This window comes from Narcine bancroftii, chromosome 4 (genome assembly GCF_036971445.1).
Source record: "Narcine bancroftii isolate sNarBan1 chromosome 4, sNarBan1.hap1, whole genome shotgun sequence".
NCBI classification, from domain to species: domain Eukaryota; kingdom Metazoa; phylum Chordata; class Chondrichthyes; order Torpediniformes; family Narcinidae; genus Narcine; species Narcine bancroftii.
The window spans coordinates 69,804,878-69,828,144 of NC_091472.1; the positions used below are offsets into that span (position 1 = coordinate 69,804,878).

Genomic DNA, 23,267 nt, shown 5'->3' on the forward strand with positions numbered 1-23,267 from the left:
ACTGGGGGCTGGAGACCATGTGGCGACTATCGCCAGCTCAACGAAGCCACCACCCTGGACCGTTACCCCATGTCACACGTCCAGGATTTTGCGGCAAACCTGAACGGGGCAACAATATTCTCTAAAGTGGACCTCGTGCAAGGATATCACCAGATTGCGGTGCATCCTAATGACATCCCTAAGATGGCCATTATCACTCCATTTGGGCTGTTCAAGTTCCTGAGGATGCCATTCAGGCTCAAAATTACGGCACAGGCATTCCAGCGACTGTTGGACGCAGTGGGCCAAAACCTGGATGGCACTTTCGTCTACCTCGACGAAATCCTCTTGGCAAGTAGAACCCGACAGGACACCTTCAGCACTTCAGAAATCTCTGTAGTCATCTGCAGGAGTTCAGCCTCACCATCCACCTGGCCAAATGCCAGTTTGGCTTGAACACCATCGACTTCCTGGGCCACAGGATTACAAAGGACAGAGCCACACCACTGCCAAACAAGGTAAAGGCCATCTGCAGCTTCCCGAAGCCCAGTACAACCAAAGGTCTGCAGGAGTCGTGGGGATGAGAAACTTTATTCGCAAGTTTATCCCAGCAGCTGCTCGAGTATTGGGCCCTCTGTTGATCCTGATGTCCGTAATGAGAAGGACCTGACCTAGAACGACGAATCCGCACATGCGTTTGTGGAAACCAAAGAAGCCCTTAGCCAAAGCTGCACTCCTGACCCACCCCAGAGCAGATGCACCCACAGCACTCACAGTCGATGCCTCAGGAACAGTGATTGGTGGAGTCCTGGAGCGGAAGATGGTACCCACTACCTTTCTTCAGCAAAGATCTGCGGTCCCCGAACCAAAGTACAGTGCTTTCAATAGAGAGCTCCTGGCACTGTAGTTAGCCATCTGCCACTTCCGGTACTTTCTTGAGGGAAGGGCTTTCATGGACCACAAACGACTGACTTATGCCCTGGCTAAAATCTCCGATCCCTGGTCAGCCTGCCAACAGAGACACTCATCTTACATCTCAGAGTACACCACCGATGTCAAGCACATCTCAGGCAAAGACAACATGGTCGTAGATGACTTGTCAAGACACAGCATCCACTCCCTGGTCAACAGTCTAGACTTTGCAGCACCGGCAGAGGCAAAGCAGCATGATGACGAGATCCCGCAATTCAGCACTGCTGCCACAGGACTTCGGCTTCGGGACGTTCCAGTCGACACAGGTACTACCACCCTCCTGTGTGACGTGGCCACTGGGCAGGTTCGACCTATTGTCCCAACAGCATAGAGGTGACGAGTTTTTTACTCCATCCACAGGGTGACACACCCATCCATCAGGACTATGGTCTGGCTGGTGGCCAGAAAGTAGGTGTGGCATGGATTGCAGAAACAAGTCCGGGGGTGGGCTAAGGCGTGTATGCAGTGCCAAACAGCCAAAGTGCAGCGACATACCAAGGTTCCCCCACAGCCTTTCGAACCAACGAAATGCAGGTTTGACCACATTCACGTGGACATAGTGGGACCCTTGCCAGTCTCTCAGGGTTTCCGCTACCGGTTCACAGTGGTCGACCGCTTCACCTGGTGGCCAGAAGCAATCCAGCTGGCCGACACATCCAGCAGGTCCTGTGCCAAAGCACGCCTCTCGTCCTGGATTGCAAGATTTGGACTGCCACAGCACATCACTTCTGACCGAGGCACACAGTTCACCTCCAGTTTGTGGACTGACACTGCCAACCTGTGGGGTGCTCAGCTACAGTATACCACCCCCAAGCAGTTCCACAGGCACCTCAAGACCAACCTCATGACCAGACTCAAGGGCCCCCAACTGGGTGGACAAGCTACCATGGGCACTACTGGGCATCTGAACAGCGCTGAAAGACGACCTCCATGCTCCTCCACTGAGCTCATCTTCGGAGCCCCACTCATGGATCCCGGGAATTTTGTTCCACAGGCCAACATCCCCAAAGAACTCCAGGACTGAGTACGTGTTTGTATGCAGAGGACCCCACCATTCACTACAGCAGAAGCCATACGAAGGTCCCTTTCAGGGTGTGTGTGTGTGTACTACAGCAGAAGCCATACGAAGGTCCCTTTCAGGGTGTGTGTGTGTGTACTACAGCAGAAGCCATACGAAGGTCCCTTTCAGGGTGTGTGTGTACTACAGCAGAAGCCATACGAAGGTATGTTAGTCTATTATATTGCTGATTAATACATCTATGGAAATGTTTAAATAAAATATTAAGAAGAAATAATCCTAGTTTGCATTTGTGCTGAAATTTAAAAATAAATCAATTCTAGAATAAGAATCATGCCTACTTGAATAAAATAAATAATCCTTCTCTCTAGGATGAAGCCTACTCCATACATATCAAATTCAAGTTTCTCATTACTACCAGCGTGGCTCAAGTGGATCTATCCAACAATGGATCTAAACACAAATTAAAATCCCCTCCTATTAAAATATTTGCAGCTGCTTCTGCTAAATTAAGAAATGTTTCTGTAATAAATTTCTCATCAACATTTGGAGCATACAATTTCTTTCATCCTACAAATGTCCACTTTTCCCATGGTAATGAAACGGGGAAAAAAAAATAGTTCATTCCAGCAGATATAAAGTATCTTCTTGAGACTACATTCTAGGGAGACCCTGGAAAAATTCTTCTGCTTGAGCAAAATTTAAAAATTATTTTGGTCTCTCGGTACAAAAATTTTCTAAGTCGCAGGGTAACGTAGCACAAATTTGTAGCCTTTATCAAAAAGAGCTTTCTTAGCTGGGTTGAATTCTTTCCTTTTCTTCAGTGAATCTTCAATGAGATCAGGATAAAATAAAATTCTATTTCCATCCCATTGAAGTGGGCCTTTCTGTTCCCTTGCTCCTCTCACAGCAAGACTTAGAACCTTCTCTCTATCTTGATAACATAAAAATTTGATTAATATAGAATGTGGCTTCTGGGTTGGAAGAGGTTTTGCTCTCAGGGCTCAACTTTCATGTTGAATGGGAATTTCAATTTTTCTTGCAGCAATGGGAGAATTGGCAGCACCTCTAAACTTACCCAGCACAGGTCTCTTGCTGGCAGCAAATTTATTCTCAAGGATCTCTTTTAAGAGCTGATATCAGTGCAATTTCATTATCAACCCTGTCCAGCCTTTCCCAACTCCCAAGTTTTACTTTAAAAAAAAAATAATAAGCATATGCATCTTTATACCTGTGTTGTATCTACTGTATATAAAGTGCTTACTGAATGAATCTTCCGAGAACCTGATTAGCGGTGTATCAGGAAGGTGAACTCAATGGAACTTTGCATTCATCCATGAATTCCAAGCTCTGGGGCTCTGCTAAGTGAGAGGGTAGGGCTAACTAATACAACTCTTGTATTCTTTGTATATAATATCCACAATAAATGTTAGCTATGTGAAGCTACAAATAACTAACATTATTCCAACTCAGTGGTCCCCATCGTTTTGTTTTTCACAATGAGAATTGCTGCACATGAAATAATCCTGTCCAGTTTTGGGTAAGTGTAGTTCATTCACTCAAACTATGTAAATAAACATGATGTAAATTTGAGCACAAGAAAGAGGAGCAAAATCAAATAGTTGGAGGTCAAGCAGCATCTGTGGAGACAGAAAGATAGTCGATGCTTCAAGACCCTGCATCAGAACTGAGAGTGGCTTTTGTAACTAGTATGGGTGTGTTGATTTATCATTTTGGGGGGAGCGGGATGGGAAAAAAGAATCTGTATAATAAACTCTGTAAAAGGGGATGAATGTTCTCCTGTGTTGTTTGATATGCACAAGTCTGTAAAATCAAAAATAAAATATTCAAAAAAAACAGAGCATCTTGGAGAAAAGCCATTAAAAAGTACTGAGAGGGAGGAGAGAGACAGGGGCTGGCAGTTGATCTTTGGAGGTGCAAGCCCATAGGTGCTGAAATCTGATTATTAAAGAAGTGATAAATGGAATCAAATAAGGGAGAGATGATGGGTAAATGGAACCATTTGCTGGAGATGCACTGGACGTGTGTGAGATGGGCAGATAGAACCAGGTGGGGAAGGAGCAAGAATGGGTAACAAAGTGATGGGGGCGGTGGGAAAGATGGTGGGGTGGAAGGGGGCGAGGAGTGAGAAATTATTGGTGGGTCAGAAGGAAAGAGAAAGAAAGTAGGTGACCTGAAATAGAAAAATTCAAAGTTCACACTGGTTGTAGATGACTCAGGCTGCAGATGATGTGATGTTATTTCAATTTGTATTTTGCTTCAGCCTGGCAGTAGAAAAGTCCATGGATGGACAGGTCAGTTTTGGAATAGGAAGGGGAGTTGAAATGACAAGCAATATATACTAGATTTTTTTTTTTTTTTTTTTTACTTTCACAAAGTGAAGGAGGCACAGTCATAATTTAAGATATGGAGACAAAAAATTTTAAAAAAAAAGGACATTACTCTCCAAATCCCTGTGGAGAGTAAATTAGTAACATCCTGCCAGACAAATATCTCACACCAAAGGTGAAATATGTTGGTGACCTTTACACGATGCAAAATTCAAAGATATTATGAAGCAGATTCCTCTCCGTTAAAGAACTATTATAGAGACATCATCACACAGCATGGAAAAGGCCCTTCAGTCATTTCATCCATCCAGCCCAAGTGGACATTCTGGGCTGGTCACATTTGTCAGTAAATAACTGTATAACATTAGCCACCATCCAGGTTTCTCATACTTCACCAGAGACCAAATATGATGTAAATATCACTGAAAGGGCCTCCACTGTTTCTTCTCTTGTTCCTACAAGGTCCAAGAGTGCCCTTCTACAAAAGCATTAGTGAACAAGCAAAGAAGAAGAGGGAATAGCTAAAAATGTACAATCGGAAATAGCCACAATTAATTCCCAAAAGCAGGGCGAGTTGGTGGACAAGAATGAAGAGCTTTGAAAAAGGAAAGAGGAAGTGAGATAAGAGGGAGAGAAAAAAAGACACATCATAGCATGGATTATAACTTCATTGCTTGGTACATATGGAAATAATTTATTTTACCACATTTCAAAACTTTTCAATTTTTCAAGTGCAAGAAAAATATTCAGAAACCTTGCAAGAAACTCTGTATAAAGCTTGGTTTCCCACACGACAGAATCGAAGTACACATCGAGGACAGGATCCTGCCCTCAGCAGTGCCTGGACCACCATTTTGTCCTTCTCCATCAATGGAAGCATGACTTTAGGTTCTATGCAACAAAAGGTCAAAAATATTAACAAATGACAAATAACATCACTAAAACAATTATTTTCTTTAATAAGTTACATCAAAGATATTAAAAAACAAAGAAACATCAAAGACATTAAAAATAAATAATTTGGTTAACATTTTACTTCAATGTATTTACATTTTGCATTTACCCTGCAAAAATGCAGTTACATTTTTGTTATAATTTGAATAAGGGATGTTTGTGCAATACACATTCCAACATTTTTCATCCTGGTCGCCTATCAAATCTGTGTCTATGTATTCAGTTTTATACTCAGCTCAAGGACCTACTAGCAACTGCAAGCAAAATGCTCAAAATTTTTTTTTAAAATTCACATAGTTTTAACGAGTAGAGGTGGAGGGTGAAAATTTAGTGTGTGGCAATGATTCTAACTAAAAGAAGTTATATTTATCCCAATTTTATTTATTCATTTACAGCTGGTTCTCCTCAATTGTCCTTTAGAAAGTGGTCGTGGCAAGCTATCTGCTTCTTTCACTTCAATTATTGCTTTTGGCTAGTGAACCTATTGAACAGATGCTGACTCAATGGAGGAACAGTAATATACTGAAAATCGAGGCAGGAAAGCGTATGGTGGGAAATTTGCAAGTGATGCTCTTGCCTTGCATTTACCACAATTATCCTTCCAGGTTTTCTAGTCACAGAAGGAATCTATGATTAAAAATATAATGTTAGAGAAACAAGGTGCAATAGAGTTGAAGTTTTTGAACATTATTGGAGATACCCTCATTCAGCTAGTGAAGTGGATTCTGGCACAGATGATGGAAAGTCTTTGGAAAGTGGGAAGGCGAGTCACATGACATTTTTTTGCTCTTCAACTGGCTTCCACTGTTCATTTTCAGTTCAGTAATGACTCCTAAGACATTTAGAGTGCTCAAGGAACTCTTGTCATAGGTGGCAATTGCCTGCAATGGGTTTTGTGGCAAGTAATATTTTCACTCGAGATCCTCTCCTTATTTTATTCTCCAAACATTTTAACCTTTTCACTTTCATTCTTCTTCCACCACAGCAATTAGTATCTCAACAACTCAGGGCATTGAAAACCAAAGGTGAGTGGAAATTGTTTATCCTGATTCTGGGATACATTGAAATTGATATCCTACTCTACTATCCAATACCCTTACTGTCCCGTTAGTTTTAGAAGCGCCCTCGTATAATGAACTTTCTGTTCTAAATCCCTTTCCATTCGTATTCAGAATGTGCTGCCTGGTCAAAATACTTGAAAATAGTCTGTAAGGTTGCGATCTACATAACTGTTATCTTCTGAATTGGTGTTTGAGTTACAATAACAACATATTAATGTTCCAAGGTACTTATCTACTTGATGAATTTCAACGTTCAAAGTTGGTCAATCACAGCGGTATTTATATTTTATAGTAAATCCATTCGCTCCAGTAACAGGGACAAATACAATTTCATCAAAAGACATCGTTGAACTCACATTACCTCAATTCCTTGCCACTTTGATCTTGTTCCCGGAAGTGATTACCCGAGAAGCGACCGTCGCTCAGATGTTTTTCAGTCAGTCGCTGTCTCCGTGTTAAGATGTACCGTTAAATCTCATTGGCTACCGCTCGTCATGTGCTGGTATGTCCCAAATGTCCATTGGATAATGTTTAGGTTCGACTGTGTCTTCGTGTTTCATTGGACGTGGTCGCCGGTCGGATGTGTCTGTGCTCCCTATTGGATGACGACTCCAGGTTCCATTGACTATATCAGGAGAGGGGTCACATTAAATTAATGCTTTCAGGACGAGGATAATGGGATCACAGCCGCCTCCTAAACCTTGGGAAAGACGGATCCCTGGCAGTGTGAATGTCCCGTCCCTCCAGTAAGTGTCTTTCACTGCTTCGTGCATGAGTGGCCGGGAGGAAATTCTCTCCTTGCTTTACCGTGGCTCTTCCTGCAGCAAAAGGCTCCATGTTGACAGGATTGAGTTGAACAGCAAAAAGTTATTTATGTATTTTTTTTTTAAAAGCTTCAAATGTAGTGAAACATCCCTTTTCATCTCTTCGGGCGTCGTACCAAATGACGCCCACCTATATTAAACCAGGTGCCAAAAAAGTGTTCAGGAAGGTTTTGAAAGGGGAATGCACAAATCTGCTGGAGAAACTCACGCAGTATCTATAGGAAGTAAAGGCTAAACAAGGTTTGGGGCCTGAGCCTTTCGTCGAAGTATGAGCAAAAAGCAGGCACCTGAATAAAAGGATAGGGGAGGAGGGAGGATGGAGTAGAAGTACAGGTAGGAAGATTCCTGTAGACTGGAGGTCAGGAGAGAAAAATGCTGGGAAGTGATAGTGGAAGGGGTTAGCTCTCGGAATGGAGAGGGAAGGATGTGGGGAGCTGGAGGAAAGAAGGTAGAAATAGTAGAAGAGAATATTAATGGAAACTGGAGAAGTCTATGTTAATGTCATCTGGCTGCAGATTGCTCAGATGGAATATTAGGTGGTGTGTCTCCATTTTGCAAGTTGCCATGTTTTGGCAATGCAGGAGGCCATGGGGTGTGGAATTAAAATGGTTGCCCAATGAGAGAACCCTGTTATTGCAGAGCAAAGTTTCACTGGACACCTATCTTCCAGTCTACATCCAGTCTCTGTGCAGAGGAGGCCACCACAGGATCACTAGATGAAGTAATGACTCCAGGAGATTCACAAGTGAAATGTTGCTTCATTTGGAAGGACTGATTTGAGCACCATAATGGTCATGAATGAGGAGGTATGGGTGCAAGTGTACATTTCTTGCAGTCAGAGGGGTAGATATTGAGAAGCCATTAGGGGGAAGGGATGATGGTGTCCTGGAGGGAGCAGTCCCTATGGGAAGATGTGTCTAGTGGTGGGATCAAGTTGAGGAGAGCAGAGGAAAATGTTTTTGATAGGGAGGCTGGTGGGGTTATAGGTGAGGGCAAGAGGAATCCTGTCTATATCACATTTGAGGTGGAGGAATCAGGACAGATGTGTAGTAAATGGAGGAGATGTGAGTAAGGCTGAGTTGATGGCAGTAGAGGAAAGCCATCTTTTTGAAGAAAGATGACCTCTTGGATGTTATGCAATGAAAGACCTCACCCTGGGAGCAGATGCAATGGTGATGGAGGAATTGAGTGAAAGGATTAGGATCTTTACACTTCAATCACTGCATCTGCAGACTTTCAAGTTTAACTTTGAAAGAGAAAACTGGGCCAGGTAATCTGACGAGAATTTGAGGTTAGGGCCATGATGACTGAAGGCACAGCAGCCAGTGGAATAGGTGTTAAAATTGTGGATAATTTAGAGGCTTAAATTGGAGGAATATAAATTTTGGAAGGAGATAACAATAGGAATGATCGATGCAGTAGGAAAGATTTAAAAGGTTGAAGTTAATCTGCTATTTATGTCAGCAAGTACAGGGCTGATGGGTGAACTGGTTCAAAGTTTCTTTACTGTCATTTGCACAATTTTTTGTTTGCCCTATAAAAGCACACACGTGCCACTATCAAGACCAGCAAGAGTTCCTTTTCCATGGATCCCACAGTCTCCTGTCTCTGCTTGACCTCCTACTTGTTTCAGCTGTGAACCTGAGTTCCAGACATCTGAATCAGCCACCTCACCCCCTGGTTTCAAAGCTTTGATGCAATTAAGAAGCTATTAGTATCTGTGGTTGTTTTAGAGCCCTGCTCATCATCAGCACCCTCAAATCTTGGTCCCAATACATAGCACCCACAAACCAGTTGCCTGCTGCCTGCTTTGACATCTTCTGCCAGCGAACCCATGCTGGTCAGCTGCTATAGTGACCTACCCGGGGGAGGGGGGGTCCTCTCCCACACTTCTTCTCAGCAGGGGGTTGTTCTCCAATAGTTTGCTTCTCTCCTGAAGCCTGTGACCCTCACGGTATGAGTGAACGTCGAACACTACAGCACAGTACAGGCCCTTTGGCCCATGATATGCTGACTTGTGTAAACCTAGTCAACAATCTAAACCTTCTGTAGTGCTCTATTTTTCTTCCATGCCTCTCAACATTGGAATTCCAATGAGTACAGGCCAAGAACTGTCTCATGAGAATTATGATAACACTTTCATTCCTGGAATCATCCCTGTGAACTTCCCCCGAACCTCCTCCATCAGCAGCACATCTTTTTAAAAATCCAGGGGTGATTTATTTACCGCCAGCAGAATGTTTTTTTTTAAATAATCTTCATGGCTCTCTAAACATGATCTCTGTTAATGGTATTATCTAGATTCTGCTTCCTGATGCTTGTAAACTAAAGGCAAATTAATATTGTATGTTTCTCATTCAGATTTATTCTTGAAGACTACTTTATTTCAGATCAACGGACTCTTTACGAGTCTGTTTCTCTCTCTCCACTGATGCAGCTTCGCCTGTTAGTGATACAGAAAATGCTGGGGATAATTAACCTTTAAACACAAAAATTAAGTTTGGAAAAAATTGATAGGTTTGTGTATAAATTGAAAATCAATTCATGTCTAGATTTTTAACTAAATGTTTTAAAATTTTCCTAAATTGGTTCGATTGGTTTTAATGAAATTTATGCTTATTCCATTTCAGATCTGCTTATTTGGTATCTGGTTTGCCTTCAAGACAAGGGCAGAATGTAGTTACAAGAATTCCACCTCCTGTTCCCCCAAGATCATCACAACAATCTGGAGTTGGCAATCTCAGTACTTATAGATCTGCTTATAACACCTTCTCACCATCATACACACCATATGGAAGCTATACTCCTTATAGCTATGGATATGGAGGTATTGGCTACAACCGATTTCGAATGGATGATGTACCTCCTAGCAGATTTGTACGCCAGGCTGAAGAAAGCAGTAGAGGAGCATTTCAGTCAATTGAAAGTATTGTTCATGCATTTGCTTCTGTCAGTATGATGCTTGAGGCTACTTTTTCAGCAGTATACAACAGTTTCAGAGCTGTCTTAGATGTTGCTAATCACTTTTCCAGACTCCGAGTGCATTTTACCAAAGTTTTGTCAGCATTTGCATTGATCCGAACTTTAAAGTATATGTATAGGAAGCTACAAAGATTACTTGGCCTGCGGAACAACTCTGAGGTTGAGGACTTGTGGGCAGACAGTGTTGGTTCTGTGGTCCCAGCTGGAACTGAAGACAAGGCCCCTGGGTCAGGCAAATCGTGGCCTATTTTTTTGTTTTTTGCAGTTGTTTTTGGAGGTCCTTATCTCATATGGAAATTACTCAGCTCGGCAACTTCTGAACCAGGTGAGATCTCCAACAACTAAAAGCAGCAAAATGTATTGTAATCTCTTTCTCTGCATGAAGATACAGGGTCTGCATTCAAAAGGGTTTCCAAAACTTGAGGTAAATAAATATAATTGAATGCTATGGTCTCTCAGAATGATTCACAGCAATAATTATTTTGGGCAAGGAGCAAATGCTGGAAATCTGAAATAAACAAATGTTGGAAGCACTCAGCAGGTCAGGCAGCCTCGGTAGGGAGGGAAACAGTTGACCTTGCGGGACAGTGACCTTTCATCAGAACTGGGAAAGTGAGAAAATGAGCATGTTGTAAGTTGTAGAAAGAGTATTTAGGATCTTTGCCTTTTGAGATGAGCATTTCCTTGAATAACTGAAACATAATGTATATTTTTGTTCTTCATCTAATTTGATCAACTGAGTTTTACAAGAACTGATCTTCCAGTACTGGGGGGGGTGGAAATTTAGATGCTGGACTATCTAAACTATGTATATTATGCTTATTACTATCCAAACTAACTAAGGGAATTTTCTACTTTATCTACTAAATGACAGTTCTATAGATGTCCTGAAATGGCTTGACAGGAGACATGCCTCTCTGGAGCATAAGCCTTTGACATTACAGTTGGGAGTCTTGCTGTATTTCAATACTCTTGGTTTCTTGTATGGTATGAATTGAATTGGCTGAAAATTGGTTTTTATCATTGTGTAGTCTTTAAGAATTCTAGATAGAAGTTTAGCCAAAAATGTTGCAAATAATTCATTGGTTTTCCAGATTTTGTGTTAATTGTTCATGACTGGATGTGGCAGGATTACAGAATTGTTGGTGTAATTCTTGGGGAAAAGTTTTAGAGGTGCAGAATTTGTCAGGGATGATTCCTGACAGTATACAGACAAGCTGATGAAAGAGAGAGGTCATAATGGATCTAGTACGTGATAATAAACCTGATCAGATGACAGACCTCTCAGTGGGTAAGCATTTTGGAGACGATGACCACAATTCCATGACTTTTAGCAAGGATACAAATAGACAAAATGGGGAAGTGCTTAATTGGGGTAGGGGTAATTGATGGGATTAAGCAAGAAATAGGGAGAGTAATTTGGGAACTGGTTCTTTTCAGAGAAACGTAGAGGATGTGTGGGGATTATGGATGGCTTTGTCCTACTGAAGAACAGAAGGATGACTAGTGAGGCCAACACTTTAGGGATAGAGAGAAGGAGGAGGTAGGAGAGGTTTTTAATGTTCACCAGGGACAGACAGCTCACTGAATGTAAATCAGTGTAGAACAAAGTAACGTGCTGAAGTTGAGAAAGAGAAATAACGGGATTTTAAACATTTGGAACGATCAGGCAGCACAGTTATCTTGAAGGGCTCAGGCCCAAAAAATCAATAATATACCTTTATCTTCAATGGATGCTGCGATACTGGTGAGTACCCCCAGCATGTGTTTGGACTATAAACTTAGCATTGACAGACTATTGTGTTTCACTCTATAATATTCTACATTCTGATGAGACTAGAGGGTTATTTATTAAATGGTGTTGTGCTGTTTAACATTTGTGCAGTCTTGTACATTCAGTCACAGCTTATGAGGACTGTACCAAGAGCATAATGGTAATGATACTGGGTAGGTTAAAGAATAATGCCACACAACACACTGGTCAATATCAGGATGAAAATTGGGATATATCTGCCAGGAGTGTCTGGTTGCTGTTCATGCTGATACTGTTCTGGGAAAAAGTGGCATGCAAAGAGTGCTTTGTTAAAGACAAGGTCAGGTGTGTGTGTGTGTGTGTGTTTCTTTCCTTTCCACTTGCTGCAGATCCAGTGTTAGAACTTCAGCATACAGGCAACTTGAGCAATAAGAGAGCTGTCAAGTCACTGGGTGATGTTGAAATCTGTGAATGATTTGTCAGTACTGTTCCAAATGATGTTTAGGTGTGCATAAGCTTTTATTGATTTGTCCCAAACCATAAAACGGTTATAAATAAAGATTCTAGGGGTGCCTGCGGCGAAGATTCTAGGGGTGCCTGCGGCGAAGATTCTAGGGGTGCCTGCGGCGAAGATTCTAGGGGTGCCTGCGGCGAAGATTCTAGGGGTGCCTGCGGCGAAGATTCTAGGGGTGCCTGCGGCGAAGATTCTAGGGGTGCCTGCGGCGAAGATTCTAGGGGTGCCTGCGGCGAAGATTCTAGGGTTGTGCTGTGCTTGGATGGGTATACTTTACAAAGGTTCTGCTCTTGCTTCAATTCCTTGATTGCAAATATTTCACAAAGGAGATATTGTATCTAGTGATGAGGTGCACAGTCTTTTGTGTGAATTGACGAACAGCCTCTGATATTCATAGGTGGCCCATCTCTGAATGCTTTCAGGCCAAAGATCATGAAATGTAATCCAGATGGAGATTTGGTGATGCACATTCATGTTCGTTTTCTTAGTGCAAGGCTTTTTCTGATGCTTGGTTTTCAGAATTTACACAAATGAAGCATAGTTTAGAGATTTAGAGTTAGATTTGTTTCTGGATAGTGTCTCCAAGATTGCTGACTTCTCTCTTTTGTAAGGAGGGTATGGGTTTTGGAGATTAAATAAGCACATTTTGTGGCATTACTCAATTTCTTGCTCCAGAAATGTTGACAGACTTCATACATAAAAGAAGTGGATTAGTGGGGACAAGGTGCTCTTATCTAAGACATTAGTGAGTTTCTTTCCAGATGATTACAAACTTCTGCCAGAGGAAGCAGGAAGGTTGGATGCAATTACAACTTTGGAAGAAATTTGGGCTGATTTATGGATAGGGAAGGTTTAGAACAATATGGTTAAAATGCTGGCAAATGGGGCTAGTTCAGATGGGGAGCTTGGTTTGTATGAATGAGTTGGGCCAAAGGGTATTTTCCATCCTTTTTAGCTCTGATTCTATCCTCCAAATTGGAACACCATCCTTGACTGTATAACATAGGGCTGCTACCTTTAGTGGTTTGACCTATAATACTCTGGAATTGTTTGGGGGGCAGTGGTGTGGGAATGAGGAGTGTAGTAACTTTATGAATATAGCTGTCATGCTTGACTAGTTTTTTTTCTTGTCTATGTCAATGTTGTCAGTGTAGCTACCAAGACCGCAGAGCCCACCTCACTGACAAAAGGCAAAGGAGGAAAAACCCAACACCCAACCCCAACCAACCAATTTTCCCTTGCAACCGCTGCAATCGTGTCTGCCTGTCCCGCATCGGACTGGTCAGCCACAAACGAGCCTGCAGCTGACGTGGACTTTTTACCCCCTCCATAAATCTTCGTCCGCGAAGCCAAGCCAAAGAAGAGCTACCATTATTCTTTGGTGTATAAATGTTGCATGTATGGTTTTGAGGCCCCTTGTCTTGTAAAGAATTATTCTCAAAATCTCTGGGATGAGAGGGCATTTGGTAGCTCTGGGTCCCTACTCACTTGCGTTTAGGAGGAATTTTTTCAAAACATCCAGTTATTGAAAGGAATGGAGAAAATTTTCCAGTAGTAGTAGTCTAGAACTAGAATCCACAGCCATGGAATAAAAAGACATCCCTTTAGAACAGATGAGAAATTTCTTCAGCCAGAAGGTGGTGAATCTGTAATTCAGTGCCACAGATGGCTGTGGAGGTTAAGTCATTTGGGCATATTTAAAGTGGAGGTTGATGGGTTCTTGATTAGTAAGGGTATTGAAGTTTACAGGGATAAGGCAGGAGAATTGCGTTGAGAGGAAAATGCATCAGTCATGATTTGAATGGCAGAGCAGACCTGCTGGGCTGAATGGGCCAATTCTGCTGTCTTCTGGTTCACTAGGGCATTTGTAGGCCAACTGCAATGCTACAGAAGTACAAATAGACCAGACAAGTGTGGCTAAAATAAAAACAGAAAATCCTGCGAATGCTCAGTGAATCAATCGGGTCACATCAGTGGGAAAAGAAACAGTTGACATTTCAGGTTGAAGATCTTGTCTGAGGAGACGAGAGGTTTTCAAATCTGTAAGGAGTGTGGGGGGGTGGGGGATGTCTCTTAAGTCCATTTACAGTTCCTGTTTAGCAGCGGCTGCGCTGATAATTGAAGGATCGCGCAAACAGATGGGTTGAGTTCAGTGAGCAAAACTGATTTATTACAGGCTGACTAGTCTTTTACTCCCAGCCCGGACCTGGCTGAGAACCGCGCTGAGGGCCCCTGATGTCACCGGGGTGTCATGTGGGTCGCCAAGCGCGGGCATCTGAGCCCGGTGCCAAGGTCAGGAGGAAACCCCCGATGGCGCCATTTTGGCTGGCTGGCTGCCCCGTCCCTACCTCATCATATTCCCTTGTCCTTTCCTTTCTACTCCTCCCCCAGCAGCCATTTCTTTCCTGCTGCTACCATATCCCTATGATCTGCCACTCTCTTCCATCTTCCTCCCCTACCCCCACCCCAGAGTTCTCCCAGATCCTTTCTCCCATACCCATTTTGTATGTCATTTTTTTAGCCTACATTCGTGCCCAAATATTTAAGCTTACAACTGCTAGGTACAATATCTTTGGTTAGTCCCCATGTTTGTTCGTATCTCTTTTTATTGTCTCCCTGACCCTTTTTGCTTCACCAGTCTTTTAATTGGCTCAAACTCTTTTCTCCATTTTAAAAGGATTACACTGATATCAGGGTAAAAGAATATTTTGCACCCCCTATTTCCATTGACCTCCCCCCCCCCCGCCCCCCCATCTTTTCCTCAATCTGGCTGCTGCTGCCACTAAAATTTTCTCCTTATCCTGGTAATGTACCATTTTTAATAAAACTAAGTGGAGTTTCTGTCCAGGGCCTAGCTTTGGGAGGGATGTCCTACTTGCCCTCTCCACCTCTACCTTTTCCCCAGTATATCCTTCTCTAATACTTTGGGAATCCATTGCTGGAAAAAAATAGTTGAGTTTCTCCCCCCTCAGCATCCTCCCTAAACCCTACAACTTCAATACTGTTCCTGCATCTGTAATTCTCCAGGCCATCTTGCTTCCCCAAGACTTACTCTTTCCCTTATCAGGGCTTCTTGTTCACCCTTCACCCTGCTTAACCTGTCTTCACTGGCCCCCACTCCATCTTTCACCTCCATGATTCTCCCTGTTAAACCTGAGAGGGTCCCCTGAATTGTATTCAATTTCCTGTCTTGGGCTCTACTCTCCACAGTCTAAAATAATTATGCCTGTGTGTCTAAGGGCCTCCAACAGTCCTCTGAGTCCTCATTACTGGGTCCCTTGACCTCGTGACGTCTGCCATTAGTGCCTCAGCTGCCTCTGTCTTCCTGCCGCTCACTGTCATCTCAGCCCTCACTGCTGCTTGTTGCGTCTCCAGACCAAACGCTGGATTGTTCTGGGCTCAACTGCCCTGCACTGCGCATCTTCCCTGCACTTCCCACCTCTCACTATTTTTAGTGTTATTGCAACTTCTGGAATGTGTCACACTCAGCACAAAAGTGCCTGACCTGGCACACTCGCTGTGTGAGGGGGTGGGTCCTGAATCTTCCCCTTTCCACATGCTGTTTCCTGGGGCTCCTACTGCCAGCCTGCTGGTCTAGGGTGATGACTTCACCCAGACGTCGGCTCTTTCTGGGCGGGCTCTATCGGTCATGTGGGGTGGGTGGCATCTTCTTCCTCTGGCCCTGAGGAAACCCTACTATTCTTCACAAAGCACCTCGATTTGGTCCCCTGACTTTGGAATCTAATCCTTGCTGTTTTTTTTGCCACTGCCTTATTTTTTTGTTCATTTCTTGACTTCCCACAACACTAGGAAATGTTTTGCTGCCTCTTCACTGTTTTATTTGGGTTTTTTTGTATTTAATCTGGGGCTCTGCCTCCTCTTCCTCCACACACATCATGTGACCCTCCATTCTCGCCATTCTTCTGTTTATCATGTGCGTAGAATGCCTTGGGGTTCTCCTCAATCCTACTTACTAACCCTTGTGTCCCCTTTGAGCTCTCCTAAGACCTTGATTTCCTTCCTAGCTACCATATAATTGTACAATATATATGCGCACTGAAATTGTTATTCAGTGCAGCTGAACAGGTATTTTGTGTACATTTTTAAAAAAATCTATACAATACTTGAATTAAAGAGACAATAAATTAAACAAAATAAATGGTTAATAAATCTTTAGTTATCCTAGTGTGAAAAAAGTGACTCTGCAATATTAGACAATCTTTGTGTTGGAGAGTCCCTGATGAGTGTTAAAAGGGGCAGTTCAAGAGTCTGATAGATGTTGGAAATAAACTGTCCTTGAACTTAAGGAATCAGAATTTGTCAGGAACAGGTCATGGAATTCATTGTTTTGCAGCAACACCAACAGTACAAACATTTGTATAAACAAATAGTGCAAGAAAGTCAAAGTAAGGCAGCGACTGGTTCATTAAGGAATCTGAAGGGGAGTGGGGGGGGGAGAGAGAGAGAAGCTGTCCTGCTGCTGCTGAGTGGTCCTCTTCCCAATAGGAGAAGAGTGAAGAGGGCATGTCCTGGGTGGTAGGGGTATTTGAGGGTAGAGGCTGCTTTCTTAAGACACTGCCTCTTGAAGATGTCTTCAATGAAGTGAAGACTGATTCCTGTAATGTCTGAGTTAACAACCCTGTAGAGTTTTTTTTACTGTCCTGAGCATTAGCACCTCCTCCCCAGACAGTGATGCAACCAACCAGAATGCTTTCCACTGTACATCTTCAATGACTTGCCAAATCTCTTCAAGCTCTTCTCAAAGTATAGCTGCTGGCAACCCTTCATGATTGCATCATCATGAAGGCTCCTTGACCAATCCTTGGAGATGTTGACACCCAGGAATTTGAAGTTCTTGACCCTCTCCACTACTGAGCTCTCAATGAGGACTGCTTCATGTTCTCATGACTTCCTCCTAAAATCCACAATCATCTTGGTTTTGCTAATGTTGAGTGCAAGGTTATTGGTGTGACACCACTCAATGAGCTAATCTATCTCCCTCTTGTTTGCTTCCTCATTGCCATCTGAATCTTTGATAATTGTGGCGTCATCAGCAAATTTTGTAATAGCTTTGGATTTGTGCCTAGCCACGCAGTTATGGGTGTGGAGTGATTGGAGCAGTGGGTGCTGGTCTTCAGGGCTTCTGTACCTTGTGCCTGAAATTAACAGTGAGAAGAGAATGTCCAAGGTAATGGGGATCTTTTGTGATATTTGCTGCCTTCCTGAGGCACCACGTCACATAAATGCATTCAACAGATGGAAAGTTCAAAGGTTCCTTTTATTGTCATGTAAGGCTACATTTAAAATGTAATGTACATGATGTATTTTAACTTTTGTCTGCCATAAAGCCAACAGTCGTCATGAGATTTGACTGGTGGACCTGACAATAGGAGAAAGAGAAGCAGAAGAGACCCCTCAGTCGTTGAATGTCTGGATTTGCCTCTAGCTGCACAAATTCGTGTTCAAACCATTGGCAACCTGAGCTTCAGATTCAAACCTCTGTGATCAGGAACCTGGTGCCCTTATACCCTCAGTACTCTCTCAAATTCCAATTTTGATAACTGATTCCCATGAGCCAGTCACTAGTAGCATGAAGCATGTGTGAGTCCTTGGACCACAAGTTGTCTGCATCCTGTAGAACCTTCAATCGCTGAACCCCTTACTGGACTCCTGTTGTCACAGTCCTGCCATGTCATCTCGTGCTTCTCCTTCTCAAACGGGATGTTTCCCCCTTTTCTGGTGTCTCTGCACTTTTATCAAGCTGTCGGCAGAACATGGCTATGGAGCCTTCTGTATTCCTGGGCAGTAGAATTATTGCATATGTATTTTGTGTCTAAGTTAATGACATATGGCGATAACCACAATCTCATCTTTAACATGTACCTCTCTCTATTTTCAACAAAGTATCTACAAGCTGGGCAAATGGGGAAGATGATCATATTGTTGGAAGAGCAGAATATGATTTTACTGCTGGGACAGAAGAGGAGCTTTCATTTCGTTCAGGTGATATGTTCAACCTTGCTCCTAAAGGTGAGTTTTTTAGCATCTTTCCCAACTATCAAACCATTAAGGTATAAATTCAAAAATTAATTACATTAAAGCAATTATTACAATCAAAACTCAGCAAATTACACAAAGGTTTATGAACCTCGTGCATTGTGTTGAAACAAGTTAAAATCTAGAAATGCTGTTTAATCTCCATCTCAATTTAAAACTGGATAAATTTACAATGATTATTTATACTGTGACAGATTGTTATATTTTATATGGTATATAGATATGTTTTAAAGGAGATAAATTGTGGCAGGTTTCTTAGTATAGGTCACATACAAACACTTCAAAACAGATCTCATTTAAAATGTCAGAGCTCTGCTCAAGCCAGACAATCTAGGCTTCGAGTGCCTTTGCAAAAACTTTGAAGAATGCCTATAGAGACTTCACAAGTAGGTATTAATTGGACATGCTGTGGAGTAATGGATTATTGTTTTGGAAAGCAACAGATGAACAAACTCATAAGATTAGGTCCGGTGCGACAGTCCGTCTGAGTATAGAGTGCTGTTCTAAAGGGGTCCTGTGATTTCTTTAAGTGAGAGAGAGAGGATTCAGTTCTCCAGTTCAGCAGCAGCAGCTGGGACTGGAACATGACAAGCTGGCAAGCTTGCGGAAAAACCCCATTTTGAAGACTGGTTGCAAGTTCTGAGTTCAGCCTGGTCAAAGCCCTTGTGGTCCATACAAGAGGAGATGGCTGGCTGTATGTTTCCCTTGAAATAAGGGAAACAAAAAGGAACTCTGTGGTGGGAAACAAAAAGGAACTCTGTGGTGGGAAACAAAAAGGAACTCTGTGGTGGGAAACAAAAAGGAACTCTGTGGTGGGAAACAAAAAGGAACTCTGTGGTGGGAAACAAAAAGGAACTCTGTGGTGGGAAACAAAAAGGAACTTTGTGGTGACCTGAAAGAAAAGTTATCATCTGGAAAACCCTGAAGGGGCAAGTTTCTTCGGCAAGACACTGAAGTGGCTGATCAGAAGGAATCAGTTTGTGTCCAACACAAATCTCTTAAAGCTGACGAGAACTTTCCTGAGCGGTAACCATTTACTTTTCAAGTACAAAAGCCTGGTGAAATTCATAAATGTTAGATCCTATGCACAGCATAAGAATTGCTTGCAACCAGTAAACTTGGAGGAGTGAGAAGTGAGATTTGACTGTGAATCAAAGAACTTTTCTAAACTTGTACACACATCACATACATATGCGCTTAGAATTAGAATGGGGTTGTTGATTATAATAAGTTAGAGTTTGATCCTGTTTTCATGCTTAAAGCTAATTCAAAGCAATTTTTTTTTAATTAAAAGCAACATTTGTCTTGGTGAATTTCTGTTGCTGCTGGGTTTTGGGGTTCTCTGGGCCCATAACATTACAAACTAGAATATTTTTCCCTTTTGTCAATAACTTGTATTTTGGACATTGGCTTTAGAGCTAGACTAGATAAAATGTTGAAGGTACTTAAAGATGTTAAAAAGCATTCTTCAAAGAGAAAACATCAAGTTCTTGGTTATGGTATGACCCAATCTAAATTTCTGCTTCAGGTGAATTTGATAACAAATCAAAGCACTGAATTGTTTGCTTCTCTTTCCAGATCAACAGCCAAAGGTACGCGGATGGCTGTTAGCCTGTTTAGATGGCCAAACAATTGGATTAGTGCCAGCCAATTATGTCAGAATTTTGGGTAAAAGGCGAGGCAGAAGGCAAGTGGAGCTGGAACACATTGCAAAGAATCAGCCACAAAGACCTGATGATTCAACTGCAGGAACCTCATTGAAGGAACAAGAAGCAGTCTTAGAATCTGCTTTTAGTGAAACATCAAAACAGAATACAAATTCTGATGCAGTAGATTCCATAAATGCTGAGAAAGATATAATTGAAGTCTGAAAATACTAAGAGGATAGAACATTTCTGATCCATTAAATTCTATTTGTAGCTTTTGTGCTTCTATTGTGCCATTTTCTTTCATTGTCAACTTGGCACCATATTCTTTGATAAAGGATTTGGTTTTGTAAAGTTTATTTTGCCACCTAAATATACCAGATAAGTAATGCCATTACTTGTAATGATAATTAACAAATTATCAGTTAGTAAAATTTTAATCTTGGCTTGAGGCTTTGGTGGGTTATCTGTCTGGATAACTTGCTTCTTGGGAAATGTGAAGTTGATTCATTTGGCAACAGTTTGGTATATTGGTATAAAACAAAGCTTAAGACTTGTCTAAAAGTCAAGCACTTGGGTTTTATTGGTATTTGTAAAATTGGTATCATTCTGGTAATTGTATTAAGTGCAGATGGTGATGCTCATGTTTGATTAAATCAAATTTTATTACAATAACTGTAAACTGGGAAATTAATGGACAAAAACAAACATGCATTCTTGAAGTGATGACAATTTGTTTGGAAATTAATGTCTGAAATGAATCTGCCAGGTAATTGAATAACCTTGAAGCTGATAAAAATTTGCTGGAATTTTGTGATTTGTAACAGAAAATTTCAAACTATTAATGGTAGATTGAAGCTTGCGTTTTTTAAAAAAAAAAAATGCATGACAAAGATTAAGGGAGCATACAATCCAGTATGGATATGACACAGTGTAAAGAGTATATTATGAATATGATGAAACAATTATGAAGTATTGTGGAGGTCCATTGAAACTTCAAGTTGGGGCAATTGCAGTATAATTTCACTTCTGGGTCAAGTATGTTCTATTTGGGTGAAATGCTTTTTTAAAAAGTCTTCACTAATTTCTGAATTATGTTCCATAATCCAAATATTGCTACAATAATATCAGTTATTAAATCTTATCTGGTATTTGCATTTTGATCATTCATACATATTTAATGTCTGTCTTCCCTTCCCATTCCCTATCCTTTCACGTCTTGAAGCTTGCATTTATCAAAGCAATGATGAATGTGCCATCAACCAAGAGATGTGTAACAAAGTCTTAAACTAGGCCTATGCAATTGTTTAAACTAGTGTTTCTCAACACTTTCACCTCTAATATCTTTACTTTCTGTGGGCCACCTGTAACAAACCTACAGAAGAATGGTATTGGTGAGAATTTTTGTATTTGTCATCAAATGTACAACCTTGTTTTACCTATTATGTCAGTAATATTTGTAATAAACATAAACCATCTGTAACAAATTCATGGGCCACAATAATCAACAGACCATGGGTTGAGAACAACTAGTTCAAATAATTTGTATAATTTTCTATATAACCTTTTTTTCTGGTATCCCCATGGTACTGGATAAATGTACCTGTACACAGTTTAATGTTGTGCATGGATCTTTGGTCTGCATAGCTGGAAACTTCAGTAGAATTCACCTCTTACTGTATAGGTGAACAATAGGACAAGATTCTGAAGTCTGTATTTGAACTGAATTTGTAATTCTGATTGCTATTAAGATATTTGCCCAAAGTTTTCACAAACAATACATTTTCACAATGAATTGGCACTATTTATCTCAAGTGTAAAATTCTGAGTCACCTTGGTGTTCAGTACTAAAGTAAGTTTTATGCAATTTCCCAGCAATAATTATTGGAAATTGCTTGCTGAATCTGTGACACATTAAGCCTGATGCCAGTTCACAGGCTCTCTTAATTTCAATAAAGATGACTAGCTCAAAGGATCAGGTATTTTTTTTAATTGAGATAATTTAAAAATATATCATTTTATTTTCTGGTTTTTATTTGTAATAGATATTTTTAAGTTTGAATGTCAGACATTCATTAAAAATGTTTTGTGGTTTTAACAGCTGAGGGAGCCTGGAATGTGGTTTCTTCAGCTGCAAGAATATTGCAATGAGACTTAATTGGGAAGCCCTGCGAGGATGTTTGAACTCCTTCAGGGAGATGTATAGCCCTTGGCAATGAAGTTATTTCAATTGTGAACCTAGCTGTGAAATTGAATATTTGTCATTCCTGTTTACAAACTTGTTTTCTTTTGCCCCATTTTTCCCTCCAGTTTGAAGGTAACATCAAAGTTTACCATGCACTGCACTATAGGAAAGAATTTTCTTTCCGATAATGTAGGCATGAGGCAGAAATGTTGAGGTTTTGGTAAATTTTTGGTAAATTCTAAACCTTCATATTAATGTATGAAAATGTGACTATACTAAAAGATTTAATGTAAGAAATTGACCATTAGAGAATGTTGTATAGTCCAGTTTGCTTTTGCCTGCAACTTGTATCACTTTAATATTTTAATTGTATTTGTCAATTACCTGCATTGACTGTAGCTACATTTAGAATGGTTCATTAGTACGAGGGTGATTAATGCAAATGATTACAACTTGTTTTTGAGATCGGTTATTTTATTAATAAAATTAATGTCATAAGTTTTTTTAAGTACTCATTTAAGAGTTTGATTTGCAGTTTTCAGTTGGACTTTTTCAGATAACTGAAAATATCAATCTTCAATGATGATAATTATTGGTAATGGATTACAGCATAAATTATAGTTTAACCTTGTCAGAGGGGGAGTTGGTCACTTGAAGAATGTTTTTGGTAGTTTTTTTGAAATATCAACTGTTTGCTGCAATAATGTGAATATTTTAAAGTTCTAGCAAAGGTATTACATTTGCAAGAAAGATAACTTGAGTATTTGGTTACATTTAAAATCATTTTATTTTGTTAGTAGATGTTGGACAAATTTTTCTTTTGAATGTTATTGAAAATAATAATTTCAGTAATAGAAGCTGTCATCACTTCATAATTGGAGCAGAAACTGTATCCCAAAAATGGCAATGAATACTTTTTATTAAATGCAATTTCATGATTTGACTTTTGTGATGTCTTGATGAGCAGCAAA

The 23,267-nt window shown here is 41.0% G+C and overlaps 2 protein-coding genes across 8 annotated transcripts in view; one reads left to right on the plus strand and one right to left on the minus strand.

Moving 5' to 3' along the window:
- Positions 1-23,267, minus strand: part of pus10 (pseudouridine synthase 10) — a 103,133-nt gene that overhangs the window by 63,901 nt on the left and 15,965 nt on the right. For 4 of the 6 annotated variants that reach the window (XM_069931533.1, XM_069931536.1, XM_069931534.1 and 1 more), the window contains exons 2-3: positions 6,697-6,960; positions 5,075-5,211 (exon numbers count right to left, since the gene is read on the minus strand). In XM_069931533.1, coding sequence (XP_069787634.1) covers positions 5,075-5,200 — 126 coding nt within the window. In that variant the 5' untranslated portion in view covers positions 5,201-5,211; positions 6,697-6,960. Of the gene's footprint in view, positions 1-5,074; positions 5,212-6,571; positions 6,663-6,696; positions 6,961-23,267 lie in introns of those variants that run through there. The other 2 variants (XM_069931532.1, XM_069931531.1) reach the window with 2 other exon arrangements.
- Positions 6,934-23,239, plus strand: pex13 (peroxisomal biogenesis factor 13). 2 transcript variants are annotated; one of them, XM_069931540.1, is made up of 4 exons: positions 6,934-7,081; positions 9,790-10,466; positions 18,313-18,438; positions 20,044-23,239. In XM_069931540.1, exons 1-4 carry the CDS (start codon positions 7,011-7,013, stop codon positions 20,334-20,336), a joined length of 1,167 nt encoding a protein of 388 aa, XP_069787641.1. In that variant the 5' UTR covers positions 6,934-7,010; the 3' UTR covers positions 20,337-23,239. The 2 variants fall into 2 exon arrangements, with proteins under 2 accessions (XP_069787641.1, XP_069787642.1); XM_069931541.1 differs by having other exon boundaries at positions 9,790-9,986.